This window comes from Branchiostoma belcheri, unplaced genomic scaffold (assembly GCF_001625305.1).
Source record: "Branchiostoma belcheri isolate BF01 breed outbred unplaced genomic scaffold, Haploidv18h27 scaffold231, whole genome shotgun sequence".
Classification (NCBI taxonomy): Eukaryota; Metazoa; Chordata; class Leptocardii; order Amphioxiformes; family Branchiostomatidae; genus Branchiostoma; species Branchiostoma belcheri.
In genome coordinates this window covers 264,397-289,636 of record NW_017803834.1, presented here as the reverse complement: position 1 = coordinate 289,636, position 25,240 = coordinate 264,397, and the positions used below count along the sequence as shown (strand labels likewise).

The following is a 25,240-nucleotide window of genomic DNA, read 5'->3' as shown; positions in this document are numbered from 1 at the left end:
AATACCTCTTTGATGTTCATATTTAATGCTTATTGTTCGTAACCTATATCGCAAGTTTTTACACATAATGGTTTGGGTATAGACACTCAAAAGTTTTGAATGGGATCTGTGTCTGTAGGTGAACTTCCTGGCAGACCTGGTGAATTGTCACGTGATCGCGGCGCCGTCGCTCCTAGCCTGGTACGAGGCGTTTGTAAACGTCACGCTGGAGGATGACATACCCCAGGTACGTGCAGTTCAGAACCTACTCTTCCTAAGGGATATAAAGTCAAAGATGGTGCTAATTTCAATGTCCGTTCAACGTTTTCATCTTTGTGTTGGAACAAAAATTCAGGCCCGTACTAAATATTATTTTAACAGTGTTAGAAATACCCACTTGCAGTCTGCATTTTGCAGAGATAATTTCAACATTGCAGAGGAAAAATTGTGCAACCTGCAATTTTGCGGACTGAATAAAATCAGGCTTAAGAGCTTTTGTGTTTACTACTGACTCTATAATATACAAGTACAGTAATTTTGTATGTAAAATGTTTGCAAACATGCAATTTGGTATATGCCATGAGTGTAGGTCAAGACTTCAGAGTGTGTATTTGCAGAAAGTATTTCCAAATTATAGAACAAAATTTTGAGATACTGCAATATTGCAGAACACTGAAAAAGGATTTCTACCAGTAATTAAGTACCAAATCCAAAGAATCTTCATGCTAATAGGTATGCTTTCTGTTGTGTTGTGATGTTAATAATTTAGTTATGTCCACCACCAAATGATATGACATTCGGTATAAGGGTACCTTGAACGTGTGTCTACAGAATAGCAGTCATGTATTTGGCATACACCACTTCCAAATGACTCATTTGGGGGACTTTAATGGCTATTTTCAGCAAAAAAAGGGCCAAAAGTGCTGTACCCGTTCCATGTTCTATCTAAAGAATGGCCGGTTCCATCCATGGAACACGTGTTCCATTGCGGGTTACCTGAGGTCACATTGCACCTAAGTTGTGCGTAATGACCCACACATTCAATTTTATGTGCCTAAGACCTTCAAAATGTATCAAGTCTCATCATTGTTAGTTTTTGCATACCTGTAATAAGATTAGTAAAGCTTTCGAGATTCAAAGTACTTGTTGTTGCATCTTTGTTCTCATATAGCTACTATTTAATTCATTTATTTGAGAACCTTTGCCAGTTTTGCACTGGGGTAAGTTTGGAATAGTCCACTTTTGCGTGGGAGGGAGATGGACTGAAATATGCTGTATTTGCTCCCAAGCAAATGTCGGCCTTTCTAGTAATATTGTTATGTTCTGTAGGTTCGACCAGACTGGTTTGTGTATGCCACCCTCAGCACACTACCATGGGTAAGGTTTTATCTCCTCATCTTTGAAAATGTCACTTGAATAAACCTTTACAAAACATTTTCCTTAGTTACAAAACAAATGTACCATTAGAGTTCATATTTTCGACCAAACTGTGAATCATACAAAGCAGCTGCAAAATGAGCAAATATATGCCATAAATCGCAAAAGAAACCCCACCCTCAACAGGGAAGGGGGGCTACGGGTCGATCTTTCCGGCACTTGGGATTTGGCACTCCCAGCCCCGAGGACAGACAACACTTAAGCTCCTTTTCTATATAACAGGAGCTTTCTGACGAATTTGCATTATCTTGTCTTGACTTGTCTGACTTTTGTTCCTTTTTTGACTTCCAAAAATTTGTCTTCACTTTATTTGCATATCAATCAATAGTTTGTGCATTTAAACCTGCATTTCCCCTCTGGTCTCTCAGTCACTGACGAAAGCTAGTGGATACTAGCTGAAACGTCTGACGTTTTCAAAATCATATCCAGTTGCTTGAGTAACTGCTTTTTGGCGTATCGTATTACCTGGATGTCTAACCTTCATCGACGCAAAAGAAAACATTGGAAAAGGATACTAATGTATACCCTTGCATTAGTTTTGGGGTTCACAGAGGATGTCATCCATATACAGTAATTAAATCAACATGGCCTAACTAGGGTAACCATTGTTTCAGCCACAAATTGAAAGATACTGCAAACTCTCGGTGCTTGCCTTGCAACGAAATTTAAGAGTTGAGAATTTGAATTTAGGCCACACCAATTTAATTTGTTGGTTCTCGGATTTTTTCAGAAAAAATATGAAGCGACAGGGCGAAAAAAATAAAAATAAAAACAGGTCTAGGCATCCTATTATAGGCTTAAATGCTACAAAATGAGCCACGAAGTCAACACAAAAGGCTGGGTTAAAATTTAAACATTGAATTTTGAACTTTTAATCAAACCACTGCAATGATAGATGGAAAAACTGTAACAACTAGGAAGAAAAGGACTTTCCTCAACTGTTGGGGGGGCAAAACATGAGCATTTTTCAGTTGATTCAGGACCAGAATGAATTTTTTTTTGCAAATCAGAAAAAAACGAAGAGGAGAATCCGAGAACCAACAAATTAAATTGGTGTGGCCTTATTTACTGTATTGTACAATGTATTGTATCATGTTGACACAGGTTGCAAGGGAACTCTACGAGAAAAAAGAAGCTGAGATGGAACGTTTGCTAACAAACATCGACGCCTACATCAGGTGAGTTACTGTTCTGCAGTCCTTATGTCCCTTGCTAGGGGGTGCAGATAAAGCCGAGATTGAGTGTGCATATTGATGATGAATAATTCCACTGCAGGTCAACTTCAATATAATACATTGTATTGACATCCTGAAACAGGAAATAAAATATTTCAGACATGTGGAAGTATTTCGGGTTTTTATGACTTTCACGTCCACCCCCACTCCGATCCTGGGGCAGTCTTCCCAATCCACGTGCTGTCAATCTACTGTGTCCAGACAAACAAGACACCCAAAACAAAATTGCCATGCCCCATACTTGGAAGTAACAGTTGTTGTTGTTTGTTGCAGTAAGAGACAGAAGGTGCATGTGCCCATCCTGAGAGTGTGGTCCTCAGATATCCCCCACCCACAGGAAGAGGTAGGGTGTTATTTCAGCCTTCTCTTAGGCCACACCAATTTAATTTCTTGGTTAACGGATTCGCCGCTTCATTTTTTTCTGAGTTGCAAATAAAAATAAAAATCCAGAATCAACTGCAAAATGCTTATATTTCGTCCTGAACAGTTGAAAACAGTTCTTTTCATCCTAGTTGTTACAGTTATTCCATCTTTTAATGCAATGATATCATTAAAAGTTCAAAATTCATTGTTTAAATTTTGAACCAGCCTGGTGTGTTGCCTTCATGGCTCCTATCGTACCATTTTGGGCCATAATACGATGCCTAGGCCTGTTTTTATTTTTATTTTTTTTCGCCCGCCCGCTCCATTATTTTTCTAGAAAAATCCGTTAACCAAGAAATTAAATTGGTGTGGCCTTATCATCAGTTTAGAGTGTTTCAGGGTCATCATAATATAATATAACAGGGCTGAAAATACTGGGTGCATCTGCACCTTACTGGAGGTAAAATTGGAGCTGTGCAGGTATTTCTGATGTCTACCTGCACCTAACCTGCACTGGTCCATGTACTGGGTTTATATACATGTTGTATACATTGTATATGTCCATATTTGCATTGACTGTAACCACGTATGAAATAAAATAGATAATATTATATATATATTTTATATCATAAATAAAATAAAATAAATGAAGACAGTTGTTTCTTATCAATATTTAGTATGATCCATACTTCTGCAAAGAGTGGTGCAGGTAAAATTTGTCCGGTGCAGGTAACTTTCAATGTTACCTGCACCAGTGTATGTAGAAAAACTAATGTTTAAGTACCTTCCCCTTGAAATGTCATGGCTGTATTTTGCTCCATTTATTTCTGTTGTACTTTGCGATTTCTTATGTTTAGTCTGACCCCTTCTACCTTATAAAAAACCCTCTGTAAATGTAAATAAGGACTCCAACATGGTGGCAAATACAGCAATGTGACAAAAACTCAGGTGTCCAAGAGTAATTATAAGATGTGGTTGCGTTGTACAATTACACTATCAAAACATACCATATTATGACAATGATAAGCACATTCCCCTTGAAACAAGCAATGCATCCAATGTATTTTGCTGCCTATCATCATTTCCGTTCTATTTTGCTATTTACTGTTTTAGTCCGACCCCTTATATGTATTGCCTTCTAAGAAATCCGTGTTCAAGTACATTCCCCTTGAAACAAACAACCCATCCATGTATTTTGCTGTATTTCGTTATCTCTGTTGTATTTTGGTATTTCCTATGTTTAGTCAGACCCCCTCTACCTTATAAAAAAAACCATGTTCTCCCCTCCCCCAGTACCTGGACTGTCTGTGGGCACAGATCAAGAAGATGCGGATGGACAAGTGGCAGGAGCGGCAGATCGTGCGCCCGTACCTGGCCTTCGATAACATCCTGTGTGAGGCCCTGCAGCACAACCTGCCTCCGTACAACGCCCCGCCGCACACAGACGACTCGGCCTACCCCATGCCTACTGTGGTCTTCAGGATGTTCGACTACACAGATGCACCAGAGGTATGGTCTTTATCCTATTTGGCGGTAGCAAAACTTTGCGGTCTGAGAAAAATGTACATGTTTGCGGTGGCAGCGGGTACAGCAAAATTATTTGTTCACTGTAATGATGAGTTTGCACTACAGAAGGGACTACGAAAACCGCAAACATAAGTACATGTACCATGGAAAAATTGTAAATTACAGTAAGCTATGTCTAGCCTGGGTGCCATCCCCAGTAGTATATTCGCCAGCTCTTATAACTGGGTCTGGACTTGATGACATATGAAACGTCTGGTGATGACGTCACGTAATGAGCTAGTCCAAGCAGCGGGTCTTCATTTAATTGGCTGAGCCTTAGAGGGGACGGCCAATGGCGCGCCTGTATCATTCAAGTGATGTTTGTTGTTTTGTAAATACAGATCTTCGCGTGAGTGTTCCTTTTCTCGGTGCGTTCTACCTTTGCGAGGTCAACATCAAGCTCCGAGAGCTGAGCGGCTTGTGCGCCAGCCATGTTGATGATCGATCGCGGAAAGTACACTGACTACGGCTATATCAAGCGCGCTTTAGCGTTTGGCGTTGGACGTGTTGATGATAATAAGATAAGAATAACGATCTATCTTAACGTAGCCGTTCGAACGGATGCTAACGTCGCCGTTCGGACGTCCGAACGGCCCTTACCTAATATGTACACACCCAAAAAAGGGCTTAGACGAGTAGGACCAATCAGCGCGCTCGTTCAAAATCTGAACGATGTTCAGACTCCAGACGCTACATATGTCATCAAGTCCAGACCCAGTTATAGAGCTGGCGAATATACTACTGGTGATGGCACCCAGGCTAAGTCATGTCACAGTTCTGGTACTTTAGGGGATTGTGGGTAATGTCAATGGTTAAAATCAAAATATCGTATGTGGGTTGTGTTCTTTCTACTGTGTTTTCCGAGTGCGTAGCCTCAGTATATTTTAGCAGGCAGAGCTTAGCAACTGAGGGGGTGAAGTCTGCCATCATATTTTGATTCTCAGTGGTTGATTGTTGTTCCAGGGTCCAGTGATGCCAGGCCACCACTCTGTGGACAGATATCTGATAGAAGAGAACCTGAGGAGGATTATTGACACGTATGCTGTGGACAGGAAGGAATGGTCAGTCCTTATTCATTCATTTATTAGTTCATTCATTCATTCATTCATCATTTCATTACTTCATTATTTCATTCATTACCTCCGGGGGAGGAGACATCCTTCCGCGGAAGGGTTTTGTGAGAGATTTAGATGTTCATGTTCGCAGCTGTTTCTCGCGTCTGGGTGGACGGATATTTTTGGGACTCCGTGTATGTTTTGCTAGTGGGCTGTAGATGATGCACGTTCTTTTGTTTTTATTGTATATGTGTTTTCGGGCGTGAAAATTGTGCCTTTTGTTGGCCCCAAAACACCCCTTTGAGCGTGAAAATGGTCGCGACCGTCGACCTTTGGCGTGTTTAAGATATTCTCGGTCTGAGCCACGTATATGACCCCTCGCACAGAGGGGTGTCCGGTCTCGATAAATTCTTTGTTTAAAACCCTAGTCCTGCGGCGCGCAACAATTGTTGTTGTGCACAAAATTCAACACCGTCAACTATGCATAACAAACAACATATAAAAATATACAATAAAAGCCCGGAGGTATAAAATCTCAGATTTTACTTGTTCAATTCTTTATCAGTAAGACAGGAAATCTTGAAAGCAAGGCCTGTGAAGACATGTAAATCAACCTATTCTACCTAAGTCATACCCTATGTTTTGACTGAAGTCCTGCTCCAAAGGCTAACTGGATTTTGTTGTGTGTTTTAGTGCTGCCCAACTGCTGAACTACCCCTTCAAGAACAAGATTCCACTCAACTATCACATTGTTGAGGTAAGTACATGCATGCAATGTAACATCCATGGATCCATAAAATCTGTATGAAAATCACACTTGCAAAAACATAATACGGTATTACCATTAATCAGCATTATAGTTCTGTCATTGGTATACAGATTTTTAGCTTCCATGTCTTCCAACGCAAGGTTGATACCTTAAAACTGCTTAAATGTGTGGCCTCATTAAACTTTGGTGTTCTAGTTTGTTTTTTTGTCTAATTATCTTCTGGCAACAAGACCTGTAAGAAGACCTTGACAAAATCTGTCTTCTGCTCCAGGTGGTTTATGGTCAGCTGTTCCAGCTACCGTTTGCCCCCCATGTGGACGTGTTCTACACGACGCTGCTGATCGAGCTGTGCAAGCTGCAGCCCAGCTCCCTGCCACAGGTCCTGGCACAGGCCACCGAGATGCTGTACGAGAGAATAGACACCATGAACATATCATGTGTGGACAGGTTGGCGGAATTTATGTTGCAGTACCGTTTCATTCTGCTAGGTGTCTCTGCAACACTGGATTTAGTTAATAGGCTTTGATTAAATTCCATTACTAGCTAGATTACTAGTACATGTACTACATGTATCGTGCCCTCATCTGTGTGTAATGTTGTTGTGGCCCTCGTCACAGATTTGTGAACTGGTTCTCTCACCACCTGAGCAACTTCCAGTTCAGATGGAGCTGGGATGACTGGGTTCCGTGTGTGGAGTTGGACAGCTCCCTCTACAAGCCCAAATTTGTGCAGGAGGTGTTGGGAAAATGCGTCAGGTAAGGGGTTTGGTTTATTACTGTAAATCACTTCTGTACCGCGATCATTACCGTGAACAAATGATTTGCTGACTTTCTTTTTTTTCTGCACCTGCCACCATGCACCACAAACATATAGTTCCACGAACAGGTCTATTTTCTCAGACCGCAAGCTTTTGCTACCGTGGAAATAAAGTGAACGACAGTATTAATAATGTTAGTGTATATGCAGTGGGCATGTAGCTCATGGGAGTTACAACCATTGTGGTTCTTAGAATATCTTTTTCTTACAATGGGGAAGCCTGACACCTTTTTTTGTGGCAACAGATGTTGTGGATGCTTGGAAAAGTAGCTAGTATACATGTTTACTTTCTGTCATTTATAATTGGACAAGTAAATACATAAAGGTTGTGTTTATACATAAAGGTTGTGTTTGTTCTACTATGATAGATTATCGTACCACCAGAGGATTGTAGAGACAGTCCCTGATGCCTACGGGCCACTGCTGCCACACGAACCCAACCACGTCTACAAGTACGAACAGGAGGGAGCAGGTCAGTCACATGTGCAGTCACCTCTTACCTCATGTACAGTCACCTCTTACCTCATGTACAGTCACCTTACCACATGAACAGTCACCTTACCACATGAACAGTCACCTTACCTCATGTACAGTCACCTCTTACCTCATGTACATGTACAGTCACCTTACCACATGTACAGTCACCTTACCTCATGTACAGTCACCTCTTACCTCATGTACAGTCACCTCTTACCTCATGTACAGTCACCTCTTACCTCATGTACAGTCACCTTACCTCATGTACAGTCACCTCTTACCTCATGTACAGTCACCTTACCTCATGTACAGTCACCTCTTACCTCATGTACAGTCACCTTACCTCATGTACAGTCACCTCTTACCTCATGTACAGTCACCTTACCTCATGTACAGTCACCTTACCTCATGTACAGTCACCTCTTACCTCATGTACAGTCACCTTACCTCATGTACAGTCACCTCTTACCTCATGTACAGTCACCTCTTACCTCATGTACAGTCACCTTACCTCATGTACAGTCACCTCTTACCTCATGTACAGTCACCTTACCTCATGTACAGTCACCTCTTACAACAGATGTGAATGTGGCATTGATTTGTTATGTGCTATACTGTACGCTTTATATTTGGTTGAAGCTACATGTTTACTTGTTGTTAAAGGTCAAATTTCCGTGTGTTCAGGTTCGTTACCGGGAACGGTGGCCGCCCATCAGCTGATCGCCTCCATCAAGGCCAAGGCTGAACCCGAGGAGCTGATGAACATTCTTAAGGACCTGCCAAACCCCAAGAAGGATGACGACGGTAAATTCTTCCAAGGGACCTTTGACAATTTTCCTTCAACTGTAGACTGATGTGATCCTTGTGAGCAGCATCTGTATGTGTTCCAGACTAAACTGTAGTTTGTTACATCACTTCATCTTTATGGTACTTTTATATTCATGGTTTTCATGGTCACTTCTGGACTGCAAATTTATCATTACCGTGAACAAATAATTTGCCAACTTTCTTTCTTCTGCACCTGCCGCCATAACGAAAATATAGTTCAGCAAACATGTCCATTTTTCTCAGACTGCAAAATTTTGCTACTTCAAAGATAAAGTGATTTACAGTATGGGCACCTGAAGGTTGTGGCTCTTGACAGTTTTCCTTCAATTTTGCATTGGTGTGATTCTTGTAACCGCAGATGTGTGTTCCAGACTAAGCTGTAGTTTAGGCCACACCAATTTAATTTGTTGGTTCTCGGATTTGCCTCTTCATTTTTTTCTTATTTGCAAAAAAAAAAAAATTAAGGTTCTGAATCAACTAAAAAATGCTCATATTTTGCCCCCAACAGTTGAGGAAAGTCCTTTTCTTCCTACCTGTTACAGTATTTCCATCTATTAATGCAGTGGTTTGATTAAAAGTTCAAAATTCATTGTTTAAATTTTAAGCCAGTCTTTCATGTTGACTTCATGGCTCCTATCAAAGCATTTGGGGCTATAATTGAATGCCTAGACCTGTTTTTATTTTTATTTTTTTTCGCCCTGTCGCTTCTGAAAAAATCCGAGAACCAACAAATTAAATTGGTGTGGCCTTATGATCTGTTTTTTCCAGGTGAAGCAGCCTTCAACCCGCTGAAGATAGATGTGTTTGTACAGACAGTGCTGCACCTGGGCTGCAAGTCCTTCAGCCATGCCTTCAGTGCACTGGCCAAGTAAGATCCCCATTCCTGTTCACTAGTTCAGATATTTTGTAGGTGGGAAAGGTTATACAATCACATGCATGATTTTGATAGTTTTTACCTTGAGCTTGCTGCTTTATTATCTATCAAATTTTAGCATAGGTAGCATCAGTGAATAGTTTCATCAGGTGTTTTATTTTTAGCCGTTTGTTCAGTTTCGATGACCGTCTGTCCGCGCTATGCATTGTGCAGATTCCATGGGATTTTCCGGGAGCTGGCAGAAGAGGAGGAGGCTCAGATCCACATCTTACGCACCATGTACGACGTGTGGAAAAAACACCCACAGGTACATGTACAGTACAAATGCTTATAATATTAGGCCATGTTGAAGTGATTAATATATGGATGACATCTACGCATGCATGAATTTTTGGTTGAAGTTTGGGCCCCCTAGCTATTTTCATTAACAGCATATACATGTAACAACTACTGGTACCTGCCAAAGTTCTGGTAGTCCTTACAGTATTGACTGATTCTGTTAGGTGGCACTGCAGTGAAAAAGTCCCTTATATATAAGCTTGTATCCTGAATCCCCCTTCATCATAACTGAAGTAGATTTTTTGATCCATACAACCTTCTTTATGATCTTAATAATCCAGCAAGTGCATCTGTTATGCCATATCCCACTGCAGGTCTATTTATTCCATGTGTTTCTTGTTGTTGCATGTTTTTTTGTGATATCTGTGATTCACCGTTGCCCTTTGTTGTTGTTTACAGATGATGTTTGTGCTTGTGGACAAGATGCTGAGAACACAGATTGTCAACTGTTCGGCCGTGGCCAACTGGCTCTTCTCCCACGACATGTCCCAGGACTTCACCAGGTATGGCCACACCGACTCATTTTTATTAGGCCATGTTGATTTGATTATATGGATGACATCCTCCGGGAGCCCCAAAACTGATGCTCGCGTGCGAATAAAAAAAAAGTTTTGCAAAAAAAAAAGTTGTTTTCATTATGAAATCTACGTGGTCATGAGGGTTAAACAAATGGGACAGAATATGGTTTGGCGAATAATCTAATTTTCAAGTTCATTTCCTTACAGTTTCGTCTTTTTTTGTTTGATTTTGGCATTCTACGACATTGGTATAGTTTTTACTTATTTTTTTGTAACTTACAGTATATTTTTGCTCATTTTACAACTGTTTTGTACGATTTACAGTATGGTTGAAAACTTTTTTTTTTTTGGAAACGGCCGAAAATTCATGCGCGCGCGGATGTCATCCATATAATCAAATCAACATGGCCTTATGAGGAAAACATTGTTTTTGCTCAGTTTCTTCCTCTTCTTCTTCTTCCAAACAAATAAGGTCAATGACCTGGATCAGATGTCTGTCACTATGGTAACATGTATTGGGTTACGTAAGGTTGCAAGTGCCATACAGAACTGAGTTCAAGAGGGGCTGCGTGATCACCATACATTATGTATTGGTTATGGGGTTAGGCAGCAGGAAGAAGGTTAATGAATGACACTACATGTATGTTTCTCCTGTCTGTTTCACAGACTGTATGTGTGGGAGATTATGCACTCTACTATCAGGAAAATGAACAAGCATGTTGACAAGGTAGGTTCTGTCACATTCCACATTATAATGTAAATTTGTTTAAATCCCATGCCTGATTTATCATACATTAAGTACTGTGCTCAACGTGTATTGTTTTCCCTCAAAATTGGTATCATTTTGATTACACTAGTTTTACACTACTGTTTTACTACTGATGTTTTACTGACATACTTTTATCACAGTACAACAGTAAAAAATGGCCATTTTTGCAGCATTTTCTTCACTGTACTGCACATTGTCCTTTCAGTGCATTGCAGGTCTAACTGAGGGTCAGCAGCACTCAGCTGAAAAGTCTCCTCAAGTAATGAAGGGAATTGACTACTGTGTTTCCCACTATCAAAATTAACTGAATGTACTTAAAGACCATGTGACACCAATAACACTAAAATACAACAGGTCCTGAAAATACTAGTCAAACGTGGTTGGTATTATTTTAAGGCCACACCAAGTAAATTTTATGGATGACGTCCTTTGGAGACCCTAAATCTAATGCGAGAGGGCGAAAAAAAAAACAAGAAGGGCCCTGAAAAACAAGATGCCTAGATAAGAAATATTGCACTGCTGACAGGACCGTCCTGTCTGTTAATAGTTCCAAAAACAGCACTGTTTTGGAACTATTGACAGGATTTTTTTCAGTGCCATTTTGTTTTTGTTTTTTTCATTTTCGTTTTCATTTTTTTCACCAGGCACAGGCTTTCGGCGTTACGGGTTTCACGTCAATCTGACGATTTGCGGTACTGTCGTGACTCTTTGGTCATAGTTACAGGAAGCGGAATTTCTTGTTTTTTTTCTAGGAACAGGCCAAAATCAATGCGCGCGCGGACGTCATCCATAAAATTTACTTGGTGTGGCCTAATGAACAAAGACATTTGTACCAAAACTACTCTCTTCTGACTACACTCAAAGGTCTTTGTTCATCAAATAGTACCTATCACGTTTGACTATTTTGGGAACTGTTGTATTTTGGTGTCATAAAAAATTAACATTTACATGGAAGTTGTTTGTTGAAAAGAAACACTACTGGGAGACATTGAAGTCATGTACCCTGTATGATTTTTGTTGGATTGTGTGATGGTCTATGTTTTACTTGTATGTCACATTTGATAACATCCGTAGACTTGGTGTGACAAGCACTTTGTTTGACTGTTTCAGGTGCAGAAAGAACTGGGAGACGCTCAGCAGAAAACAGAGAAAAGTGGTGATAAGGTGATTACTGTGAACTGTCATTAGGCCACACCAATTTAATTTCATGGTTAACAGATTTTTCTAGAAAAATAATGGAGCGGGCGGGCGAAAAAAAAATAAAAATAAAAACAGGCCTGGGCATCCTATTATGGCCCAAAATGGTACGATAGGAGCCATGGAGTCAACACACCAGGCTGGTTCAAAATGTAAACAATGAATTTTGAACTTTTAATGATACTACTGCATTGAAAGATGGAATGACTGTAATAAGTAGTAAGAAAGGGACTGTTTTCAACTGTTCAGGGCAAAAGTTGAGCATTTTGCAGTTGATTCTGAATTTTTATTTTTATTTGCAAATCAGAAAAAAATGAAGCGGCAAATCCGTTAACCAAGAAATTAAATTGGTGTGGCCTTATAGCAAAATTATCTTTAGATCATTGGGTTGGTACAGAAATGTAATACATGTGTACTTTCATATTTGAGAGGTTCTAGTCAACTACTTGAAAAAACATAATTATGCTCTTTTAAGTTGCGAACAGTAAACAAAACAGAGGGCTCAAAATGCTGGCACCTTAGTGCAGGTAACATTGGGTCTGTGTAGGTCAGCTGGTGTAGGTACAGGTATTTCTGATGTCTGCCTGCACCTAGCCTGCACCTGTCCATGTACTGGATTTATACATGTATATACATGTAGGTATAGTGGATTTTTGTAGTTAAAGAGTTTGACTTGTTCCAACACAAAAAGGGAACTCACCATAAATTTTCGGCTGATCCCGTCAACCTTCGTCAGATTTGTGATGCAGTCGCTGACTTTCCGGAAGTCTGAAATGTGATGACGTCAGGAGTGCATCAAAAGTGGCGGGAAGACGGTATCTCCCACCATCACGGTTCAGAGAGGGTTGGTGGGCCCTGATGTAAACTGCCTCCTTCACGCCTCTAACGAACAAAACCTTACCTTTTCTGGATACACTCACAGTGGTGAAAGACGATGGTTCGTTAGACATTAGGATCTACAGAAAACCCACCCACACGGACCAATATCTGAACTTTAGTTCTAACCACCCCCTGGAGCACAAACTGGGTGTCATTCGTACATTGTTTCACAGGGCGGACACCATTATTACCAACCCCCAAGATAGGGAGGCTGAGAAAGAACACATCACTCAGGCCTTGCTAAACTGTGGCTACCCCAAGTGGGCAGTTTCCAAGGCAACTGCTCCCAAACGTTCTACAACTGATAGAAACCGTCAGTCAAACTCTTCTACGAGGCAGAACAGAGGTTTAGTCGTCCTACCCTATGTTAAGAACACCTCTGAAGCTTTACGGAGAATCTTCGGGACACATGGCTTAAAAACGTGTTTCAAACCGACCCGTACGTTAAGACAGCTATTAGTGACCCCCAAAGACAGAACCCCCAAAGAACAAAAGTGTGGCGTGATTTACCACATTCGGTGCGCAGGTCAAAATATCAGAGGACCTTGCCTAGAGACATACATAGGGGAAACAGAACGGTCTCTCAAGACTAGATTTTTGGAACACAGGCGCCCTAGTTCAAACACATCGGAAGTGTCGCAACACATACACATCGAGTCCCCCGGACATACAGTTACATTGGACAAGGTGCGCATTCTAGATACGGAGCAGGATTACTTTGTGAGAGGCGTGAAGGAGGCAGTTTACATCAGGGCCCACCAACCCTCTCTGAACCGTGATGGTGGGAGATACTGTCTTCCCGCCACTTTTGATGCACTACTGACGTCATCACGTTTCCGACTTCCGGAAAGTCAGCGACTGCATCACAAATCTGACGAAGGTTGACGGGATCAGCCGAAAATTTATGGTGAGTTCCCTTTTTGTGTTGGAACAAGTCAAACTCTTTAACTATGGATTCTACCAACACAGATGAGCTTTCATTCGAATAGTGGATTTTTATTTGCTGCCTTGACTATTACCACCTTTGCAGTATAAAAGAAATAATGGCAATGGTTTCTGAAAAGTTTGTTGTATTCCCCATACTTCTCAAGTCTGAGTGGTGTACATAAAACTTGTCTTGTGCAGGTAATTTTCAATGTTACCTTCACCAGCGCAGGTACATGTATGTAGTATTTTGAGCCCTGTGACACTCTGGTAACAATAATTCTGACGTGTTGTACTTCCAGAGTGGCAGTGAAGATGAGATGCAGGACATGGACAGGGTGGACGAAGAGGAGATCGAACGCCTTCAGGAAAGGCTGGAGTCGGCCCAGAGTGAGCAGAAGAAACTGTTCCTGGTCATCTTCCAGGTAAGTTGACTCTGTTTTGAATTTCCGGCATCTTCAGATTGTAATCGTATGACTATGAGGGAAATGAAAAGTTAACAATCGATTAGGATGCTTGTATCATTGAACCAATTTCATTAACATTTGCATCATGTTTTCCTCTTTGGGATTCGTGGTAATAGTTACATCTGTTGCTTATATATCATTGTGACACAACTACCTCGCAAGATATTCTTTAAAGTTAAAACTTTTCATCCAACACAAAGAAATTCTTTCACCTAGAGCTTTCGAGCAGTCACTCTGGTCTTCTTTAGTACATGTCACAGTTCAAAGAATCCTCACTGTGTCAGTCTACTGAGAAAATCTTTGTGTTGGATGATTTGGATCAAAAGATTTAACTTTAAACTACTAATCCAGATGAACTTTCATGATAACATACTCATGTGTTGACATTCTTTGCCAAAGCAACAGTAAGGCCACACCAATTTAATTTGTTGGTTCTCGGATTCGCCTCTTCATTTTTTTCTGATTTGCACAAAAAAAAAAAGATTCTGGTTCTGAATCAACTCAAAAATGCTCATATTTTGCCCCCAACAGTTGAGGAAATTCCTTTTCTTCTTTGTTACAGCTTTTTCCATCTATCAATGCAGTGGTTTGATTAAAAGTTCAAAATTTATACTTTAAATTTTAACCCAGCCTTTTTTGTTGACTTCATGGCTCATATTGTAGCATTTGGGGCTATAATAGGATGCCTAGACCTGTTTTTATTTTAATTTTTTTTCGCCCTGTCGCTTCATATTTTTTCTGAAAAAATCCGAGAACCAACAAATTAAATTGGTGTGGCCTAAGGGCTCATACCTTTCCACAGATCCTAGTGCATGCTGGGTGATGTGTTGCAAACAGAAATCACCAAGGTTTGCATTAGGGTCTGATGAGTCCGTCATCTTTTTTTTTCCACCCAGCGTTTCATCATGGTGCTGACAGAACATCTGGGTAGATGCGAGACGTCGGGTAAAGACTTCAACACTGCCTGGTACAGATATTCCATCGAGCGACTGCAACAGATCTTCCTACAGGTAGGGATGGTTTTCTAAATAAAAATGCTCGGTCCAAGTTCTTCTGTCTGATCTAGTAGGACGTCTTAGAAGCAAACTTGCTCAAAGGTTGCTTTCATGGCTCTGAAATTATTGGACGTGTACAATATTGTAGGTGTTAAAACTTTTGATCCAATGCAAAGAATCGTTCTCACCTAGAGCTTTCAGCCAGTCACTCTGGTCTTCCTCAGTAGACTGACCCAGTGAGACTTGTTACTTCTCTTACGTGTGACATCAAGGTATCTGGTAAACAGTGTCAGCCCGTCGAGGTTGAGTAAAGGGGGATGGGCCCCAGGCTTTTAGCTAGGGGGTGTCCAGGGTGTCTTTTGGACGCCCTGTACTGAAAATACTAGTAGTAAGAAATTGGACGCCGTACTTTTTTGTAGGACACCCTAAAGACGCCCTATTTTTTCCACTCCCAACCCTTCCCATGCACACATGCCTCCCTTCAGCCTTACTATAAATACAAAAATGATGGTTAACTGAAGGAAAAAACTCAAATTTACACCTGAAAATGCAGAAAGTAGTGTTTGAGAGCATTATGAATTTCAAAAAAGCCCCCTTAAAATCGTGCACTCAGCACGTCTGCACTGTGCATAGCATACAATAAAAAAAATGGACACCCACCAAAAAAATCCTAGCTAAAAGCCTGATGGGCCCTAATGTGAAGACTCTTTCACCTCTCTCAGGAAACAATATCGTTTACCAGATACCTTTGACCCAGTGTTCACACTTCAGAGAAGCCATGTGACAAGTCTCACTAGGTCAGTCTACTGAGGAAGACCAGAGTGACTGACAAAAGCTCTAGTTGAGAACATTTACCTTTTGTGTTGGAAGGAAATTTTGAAACATCTAACTACCAACACAGATGAACATTTATGATTATAGTGAAGAATAACATGTTGGTGATCCTGTGTTGTTGTTTCCCTTCCTTCAGCACCACAGCACAGTTACCAAGTACCTGGACACCCTGGAGAATCTGCTCTTCACCTCAGACACAGATGCCCACATCCTGCAGGTGTTCCAACAGTTCTGTGCTCTGAGGGCTTGAGGCACAGTCACCAGAGCCACAGAGTACTGTTGTGTTGAACTGACAAAATGGCAACAGCCATAAAGTCATCCACAATGCTCTCTTGTAGAGTCCTTCAGATATGTTTGTGTATAACATATAGCCTCTACCAGGTGCCAGGAAGCGGTTGGAAAGAGTAGAAATTTTCCCAAATAGGAAGATGGTATGCCAGGGGAGTTGGTCTGCGCTAAGAGCAGTTTTTGATCAGCAAACTTCTCTTAGCACTGACAAACTCCCTATTTGTCTATTTTATGAATTTCTACTCTTTCCTGAAGCCTGGTAGAGTCTACATAACCTAACGTAACCTGATAGGTATCCTAGGATCATGTGAAGCAAAGCATTATCGTCATGTCATGAAATGTGTTTGCCTTGATACCTTCAATGTGCGATACTGCTATTGAATTCTACAACCACACTCAGTATCTCTCAACGTGATGGTGATAATATATTTGGCTTCAGATATTTTGCCATTTAAAGGCTAGGTTAGATCACACCGGCCTCCCTAAAGGATGCTAGATTCAAGAGGAAATTCTGGATGACCTACCAATACCTGCCACTATTTTACTGTCATAGGTTGTATGTTTCCAGTAGTCAATAAGGATTTTGACAATTTGCATGGCAGTTGAGACCAGTCAAAACAGAGTAATAGCTCCCTTTGTTTAGTCCCGTAGTTAATCCAGTATAAGAGTCAGCAACAGTATCTGCTATGTAGCTGAATTCTTGCTGACAGTGAATAGCCAAAAGTTACAAGATGGCTTGTTGTTATTGCTCAGATATTATACAAGTGATGATTGTAACAGAAATGTTTAAGTGACCCTCAGTGATACTAACGTTACATGTATGTACCTGAAACATACCGATGCCAAAAATTCCAAGCAGTATCTAGTCCACACGCAGTTTTGGAAGTGGAGAGGGTTTAGAAAGTGTTACCTAAGTTTGGACAGTATTTTCTGTTTACCATTCAGAGAAAACAGAAGTAGCACAGATTCATTAACAGGCAACATACTAGTATTTATGTGGAGCTGTGATGTTATGGCTGCTCATTACATTTACTACAACACAACTAGAAAAGGAGTCTGGTATGTATACAAAAATTGTATAGATCACCCTTGAAGTGACTGCGACCCATGGAACTTTATGTTGGTACTACATGTATCTGTATTTGTTTTGTATTTTATCCTGGTTTTTACCCTGATTATAATACAGTCAAACCTGTAATAGCGGTCACCTTGGCATTGCGGTCACCCGGCCATAGCGGTCGGTTTTTGCCGGTCCCTTGAATTTTTCCCATTGACGTAAGCATTAAGAATCGCGTATATAGCGGTCACTGTTCAACGCGGTCAGCGGTCACCCCATTCCGGTCCCGCCGGCTGTCAACACCGCCGATAGCGGTCACGGCTGGCCGGCAGTTACCCGCTAAGCACCACGTACGTAACACCACCCGACCTCGGGCTACGGCCGTTAGGACGTTCAATCAAGCCTTGTGATAATTTTGTCATGACTGCTATATCATAAGTTTGGTAGAGATCACTAGCAGTTGTTCTGTGGTATATCGAACTGTCAAAAGGAGGCAATGATATCCATTGAAAAAAAAAAACACAAGAAAATGTTCCCGTAAATGTAGTGTAGAGTCAATTCCGCGTCACCGTGTGGGTTGTTATTGTCATTATTTAGAAATGTTTTTAATTCTTTGTAATTGTTTGTCTAAGAAATTTCATAATTTGGAAATAATTTGAACATCTTGTCAATATTCTAAATAATTCCTTGGTTTTCTAAAACGTTTGAAATATTCCTAATGTGGATTATGACATTTCCAATAGTTTCTAAATATTTCTAACAGCACTCTACCATTTTTTACCATTATTTCGAATTATTTCTAACATTTTGTAAAGTGGTCAGTGGGATGGGAAGGAAGTAATTCACACTTCCCTGTGAAGTACAGGCTAGTCTGCCTGGGCATCAGGCATTGATGCCTTACAACAAAAGAGCCACCAGTGTCCAGCAGTGAAATCTAAAAATATACAGAAGAATACAAAAGAGTAGGATTAGCACCTACTTTTATGGGGGCAATTACCCACATCTACCATTTGGTTATTTGTTTGAATTATTTCTAAATATTTCGAATAGTGAAAGAAACACATGGGTATTTCAAATTTATTCTAAATAAAGATATCTTTGTACAGTCACTTTCAAAATGTTTCAGAAATATATAAATGAATTCAAATATATTCAAATTTTCCTTTTCAAATTTTTGAAAAATTTAGAACTTTTGTTACTGGGGTATTCTTTTCTTCTAAATAATTCAAACATATTAGAAACATGGAGAAAAAACCCACACGGTGACACGGAATGGACTCTACTCTGAATTCCTGGCATTTTTCTTATTTTAAGTTTATTTTTAGTAAAATATGATACTTTCAGGGTAAAACTATTTGGTCCTCCTATTTAGCGTGACTTACATAACAGTAAGGTTTTGTTTTACCTTTTACTCTACAGATTTGCCTTCATTGACAATAAATGAATGGGTGATCAACACTTGAAGAAACAAAGCAAGTTGTTTATTTTCCTTTTTTTTTGCAGGCCTTCACCATTCCTCAACAATAAACAAAAAGTTCTTGATATCATGTCAAATACATGTATACCTTTTCACAAATCCAATTGCATGCTGGGAGACACAAGGCACTATGGGTAGCTGTGCTGGGGGTAAACAACATCACTACCAGGACTGTAGACATGTATGCAGTGCATGTTTCTTGCATCCAGAATATTTGATCATGGTACTAGTTATTATTTTTGCCCCAGTGTTACCCATAATGCCTTGCATCTCCCAGCATGCAATCCAATCATGAAAAGACCATCATCAGTAAATACTGTTGTGTTTCTTCTTTGACAACTGTTACTACAAGCCATGAGCATGTCAGCAGAATGTACTGCGCCTGCACGAAATGCTGATTTTTGTACACATGGTTTTCATTGGATTTTTGGTGAACGTCGCATCAGAATTTTGCCTGTTGCAGATGTTGCAGATCTTTTTTGACTTAACATTTGGAAACTACAGACGGGATGTTAACCTTATAATATGTACACGACCTTATATGAGATGTTCTGCTGAAGTGCTATGACTATGTACAATACATTACGAGTATCACGTAGGTGCAGTACGTTCTGACTGTGCTCAAGCCATGGCAGTTGGTCAGTGTCCCATCTCTACTATTATCTAGAAGTCTGTCACTCTTCCTTTCCTTTCCCAGTCCCCATAACGTGTGGGCTCAGGCCCCCGGGGTCCTCCTCTCTCTCCTGTGTGTGGGTTGATGTTATCTGGACAGAACACAAATCAAGATAAACTTCATTTCATGGTTAGGCCATGTTGATTTAATTATATGGATGACATCCTCCGGGAGCCCCAAAACTGATGCGCACGTGCGAATAAAAAAAAAGTTTTGCAAAAAAAAAAGGTCTTTTCATTATGAAATCTACGTGGTCATGAGGGTTGAGCAAATGGCACAGAATATGGTTTGGCAAATAATCTAGTCTTCAAGTTCATTTCTTTACAATTTCGTCTTTTTTCGTTTGATTTTGGCATTCTACGACATTGGTATAGTTTTTATTAATTTTTTTTGTAACTTATGGTATATTTTTGCTCATTTTGCAACTGTTTTGTACGATTAACAGTATGGTTGAAAACTTTTTTTTTTTGGAAACGGCCAAAAATTCATGCGCGCGCGGAGGTCATCCATATAATCAAATCAACATGGCCTTATACATGTCAGCATTTGACAATTCAAGTCAGTACCTAACACAGAAAAAGCTGGCTTTTAGATATTTTCATATAAGTAAGAACACAGTCAACTGTAACAACATGGTAACATACATTTTGGAAGCCCAGCTTCTGAGAAATATTTGATTCCCCAGATAATCAAAAACATTAAAGGCCAAACATTTAAGAAACAGTTGACAACCAGACTTTTCAGCAAAGAATCAAACCAAGGAGTGAACTAGAGCTAGAATAGGATGAAACACCAATCTTAAGTCAAATATGTTTGGCCTCCTTCAATTCAGTCAATATTGACCATGGTATTCCTATGTGGTTGATTTAAGTGCCCTCAGCTTCAGACATGGCTGAGAACGAGTGTACACCATATTGGGCACAAGCTGTAAGGTGTGTTGCATTCTTTTCTTCAGTTGCATTCTCTTTACCCTGGAATCCAAACTCGCTGTCCGGGCCGCAAAAGCCCTTCGCCCGCTGGTGTAAATTACCGCTACGGGGAGTCTAGCCCGGGGGGAGTTTGGCTGGCCGGACAATCGAGTCTAGTTCTAGGGCCAGCCAACTCCCATCGGGCTCAACTCCCCCGTAGCGGTAATGTAGGCAGGCGGGCGAAGGGCTCTCGGCTGCCGAAGGAAAAAGGCTAACGGCCCGATACTAGTTTGGCATCCAGGGTACATTCTCTTTGGTGCAGTGCATCAGTCTAGCTGATTTTACCTGACTGGACAGTGTGGACCTCCAGCTGGGTCAGTCATTGGCAAGGCCCTCCTAGTGCCATGTCAAAACAACTAGTATGACAATATTTATCGAATGAGTGACATACCTGGCCAGGGGGGCAATGGGTCCTGTTCAGCATACGGATGTCTGTCACCCTCCTTCTGGTCCAACTTCCCCGCTGGTGTTTTAGGCTTTCTGAGTGGAGCTTTCTCCTCAGTTTTTTTCTTATCACTACTGTATTGTCTGGAAACAGCTGGGCTGTCCAAGAGGGGCAAACCTACACAAAAACAGAGATTAGATGACAACCTTTTGTGCAGTTCTAAAAGTGAGGAAACAATCATAAAGGTCCTGATTTTGTTTTCCTGAGGTCTGAGAAAAATGGACATGTTTAGTTTGCAGAACGCAGGTGCAGAAGAAAGAAAGTCGGTATAAAAGATAAATTTGTGGTACACAAGTGACCGTGAAAATAGCAGATACTGGGGTATTAAAGTACCACGAATATCAAGGGATTTACAGTATTTGGTCAAATCTTACTGAGTGTCACGTGTGAAACAGATGTTGCTTCACAGGTGCCACTGCATGCTGAGAGACATGAGGCACTATGGGTAACACAGTGCAAACTAAGTCTTCTTCTTCTTCTTCCGGTGTAAGCCCACATTCGTTACGACGAATATTTTGGCTTCTTGGGAGAGAGCGCGTTTTGCGCAGGAGTCTGTGCAATCATGTAATACTGACTTTAAGGATTGTCCATAAATCGTCGTCCATTGTCCATGCCGAGTCGTCACCAAGAAGGCTGTAAAAGTAGGTCTAAGACTGCTCTGCGGCCGCTCGCGACACAAACGCCTCCACTGTCGCGGCCTCTACAGTCTCCTTCTGCAGGTGATTCCAATCCCTGATTGACCTAGGTAGAAACGAGCCCCCCCTATACTGTGTCCTAGTACTGACGAGCTTGAACTGTTGGTTATGGGAGCGTCGTTGTCTTGGTGGGGGTGGAATAAGCTTTGTAGCAATGGTAGGACACTGCACTACCCCATGGTGGATCTTGTACAATATGCCTACCCGTGCAAGCCTCCTTCTATCTTCCAGCGATTTCCAGCCAAGTCTTGTGAGCATGTTCGTAACACTGGAAGTGTTATGGTAGCTATGTAGCACGAAGCGTGCTGCACGTCGCTGTATGGCTTCCAGCTTACTTATGTTTTTCTGGGTGTATGGGTCCCACACAGTTGCCGCATATTCCAACAGCGGTCTTACAAAGGTTTTGTAGGCCCTCTCTTTTATCTTAATGGCACTAATCTTTAAATTCCTCCTCAAAAAGCCTAGTACTTGGTTTGCTTTGGTTACTATGTTATTTATGTGATTGTCCCAGCTCCCATCACTACTCATTGTGATACCCAGGTACTTTGCTTTATGTACCTTTTCTAAAGTGTGACCATGTAAGACATATGAATACAACAACGGTTTCCTACTTCTGGTGACCGGCATGTAAACACACTTCTCAGGATGGAACGTCATGTCCCATTGTTTTCCCACTGCTCCAGACTTTGTAGGTCTTGTTGTAACGAGTCTTGCTGAACAGGGAACACTACTACTTTATACACCGCTGTATCGTCGGCAAAAAGCCTAGCACGTGCATTCAAATTATTAGGAAGATCATTAATGTATGCTAAGAAGAGGCACGGTCCTAGGACCGAGCCTTGTGGGACTCCTGTTAAAACCCTGACGAAGGATGAGTTGTGACCATCCACCACTACCGCCTGTCGGCGGTCTGACAAGAAGTTGTTGATCCACGCTAGGGTGGAGTCTCCTACTCCATAACGATGTAGTTTGTGTACTAGCAGACTATGGTTTACTCTATCGAATGCTTTAGCAAAATCCATGATCAATAAGTCGGTTTGTTTGCCACTCTCTAGGTTTGTTGTTAATTCTTCTGCAAAGTCTAGAAGCTGTGTTTCGCAGGAACGCCCTTTCCTAAAGCCATGTTGGCTGTCATTGAGCACATCGTGGACTTCAAAATGGTGCATGATGGATGTGACCACTATGTGTTCCATAGTTTTACACGCAACACATGTTAGGGACACTGGCCTATAATTGGCCGGCTTGTAGTGTTCCCCTTTCTTAAATATGGGGGTGACATACGCGCTCTTCCAATCGTTAGGAACTATACCTGTACGAAGTGAAGATCGAAAGATTGTTGTTAACGCTGGTGCTAGTTCGTCAGCTAGCTCACGTAGTATCTTTGGACTAATACCGTCTGGTCCCCCTGCCTTATGTGGGTTTAGTTTTGCTAGGAGCTTCCTCACCCCTTCACATGTGATAATGATATCATCCATTACTGGTATGTCTGTGTACATCATTCCTGTCTTTTGTTCAAACTCTTCCTCCGTATACTGTCTACCATCGCCGAAGACTGATTGGAATTGTTTGTTAAGAACCTCAGCCTGATCTTGGGGTTTTGAGATGAGGTGTCCATCAACCTTAAGTGGTGCAACGCCTACGTTATTAGAGCGCTGGTTTTTTATGTAGGACCAGAATCTTTTGTTTCCGGTTCTATTGTCAGTTGACTCTTCTGTGAAGATGGAGTTAAGGTAGTTCCAGTAGCTACGTCTTATCAATTTTTGGATATTGTGTCGTAGAGATTTCACTTCGTCTCTCAGTTTAACTGACCCAGACTTCTTCATTTTTCTATATAGTCTATTTCGGCGTTTGATAAGTTTACAGATATTTGGTGTGATCCAAGGTAAGTTGGACTTGGGTCTTGATAATTTGTGTGGCACATATTTTTTAACTGCTGTCAGTAGAGAGTCCTTAAAAGTGGTCCACAAATCTTCCGTTGAGCAACTATCGCCCTTTTCCTGAAGCTCAGCGCTTATCTCCCTAGCCTCTGCTCTGAGGTTGTCCCAGTCTGCTTTGGCATATAGGGGGATAAGCCGCTGTGCTTGTTTCTTCTTCATAGTGCCCGTGGTAAGCTCACAGTAGGGTATACAGTGATCAGACAGACCAGGCACTACTTCAACCCGTGGTACCTGGTTTGGACAGTTTGTTAAGAACAGGTCCAACGTGTTGTCATCTCTAGTTGGATATTTTACCAGCTGTTCTAAACCGTTATCATACAACATATTAAGGAAGTCATGATGTAATTGAGCATATGGGCACTTTGGCTTTAGGGTTGTTGTCGACCAATCCCAACCCGGGAGGTTAAAGTCACCTCCAACTAACAAAAATGCATTTTGGAGTTGAGAGGCTCTACAAAGTGATATGCCAAGTTTTGATAGACTAGCCACATCTCCAACTTCAGGTCGGTAAAAGGCGGCGACATAGAGTGTCCTCCGCCCTTTAAGTTTAATACGAACCCATAGTAGTTCACACTCATCTACTTCTAGTTCAGGTGCTACAAAGCTGTTAATATTACTACGAACTGCAATCAGCACTCCTCCACCCCTCCCCCCTCTGTCACGTCTGTATACTTTGTATAATTCTGGAAAAATTTCTGCTGTTGCTATGGACGGGTCGAGCCAGGTTTCTGTCCCTATTACTATATCTGGTTTTAAACTTTCAAGTAAGTATGGTAATTCGGATCTCTTAGAGCTAGCTGATTGAAAATTAATATTCAGTACACGCAAGGGTCTGTCCTTCCACTTATCCTGTTGACTGCTTTTTGTTGGGGTGGAAGCATGTTGGGGTTTGAAGTTTAATCCTGGTACAACATGGACACAGGGTATGCATTTGTTGCATGTGTACACATTTTCATCGTAATAATATTCTCACACTTAGTTTTACATCTTTGAAATGAGCAGCTGTGTTAATTTTGCCCAACACATTTTTCGACATATAATTTTTATCATTAGAAATATGCAAAAAGTACAATTATTAACAAAGCTGCTCTTTGAAGCAATCATTAATGTGTACTAGTATTACTTTCTCCGAAAAAAAGTCATAAAACACGTTAAATATAAGCCTGTGGCTATTGACAGGATCGTCCTGTCAATAGCAGAAAATATTGCACTGCTGACAGGATAGTCCTGTCAATAGCAGAAAATATTGCACTGCTGACAGGATCGTCCTGTCAATAGCAGAAAATATTGCACTGCTGACAGGATCGTCCTGTCAATAGTAGAAAATATTGCACTGCTGACAGGATCGTCCTGTCAATAGTAGAATAATTTTGCACTGC

The 25,240-nt window shown here is 41.0% G+C and overlaps 2 protein-coding genes across 2 annotated transcripts in view; one reads left to right on the top strand and one right to left on the bottom strand.

Annotated features, from left to right (window-relative positions):
• The first annotated feature begins 102 nt into the window (after nt 1-102).
• On the top strand, nt 103-17,652 carry LOC109470769 (nuclear cap-binding protein subunit 1-A-like). The gene is made up of 19 exons (XM_019769840.1): nt 103-226; nt 1,309-1,356; nt 2,521-2,594; nt 2,925-2,994; nt 4,308-4,523; nt 5,544-5,641; nt 6,329-6,392; nt 6,676-6,851; nt 7,022-7,159; nt 7,589-7,692; nt 8,382-8,501; nt 9,294-9,393; nt 9,613-9,706; nt 10,138-10,241; nt 10,923-10,983; nt 12,136-12,189; nt 14,328-14,450; nt 15,389-15,502; nt 16,458-17,652. The coding sequence occupies exons 3-19, from the start codon at nt 2,557-2,559 to the stop codon at nt 16,569-16,571; spliced, it is 1,788 nt and encodes a 595-aa protein (XP_019625399.1). The 5' UTR covers nt 103-226; nt 1,309-1,356; nt 2,521-2,556; the 3' UTR covers nt 16,572-17,652.
• A 1,300-nt stretch (nt 17,653-18,952) lies between these two features.
• LOC109470770 (succinate dehydrogenase assembly factor 4, mitochondrial-like) overlaps nt 18,953-25,240 on the bottom strand; it is a 9,191-nt gene continuing 2,903 nt past the window's right edge. Inside the window, exons 2-3 of the mRNA XM_019769841.1 lie at nt 21,176-21,346; nt 18,953-19,907 (exon numbers count right to left, since the gene is read on the bottom strand). Coding sequence (XP_019625400.1) covers nt 19,807-19,907; nt 21,176-21,346 — 272 coding nt within the window. The 3' untranslated portion in view covers nt 18,953-19,806. The remainder of the gene's footprint in view (nt 19,908-21,175; nt 21,347-25,240) is intronic.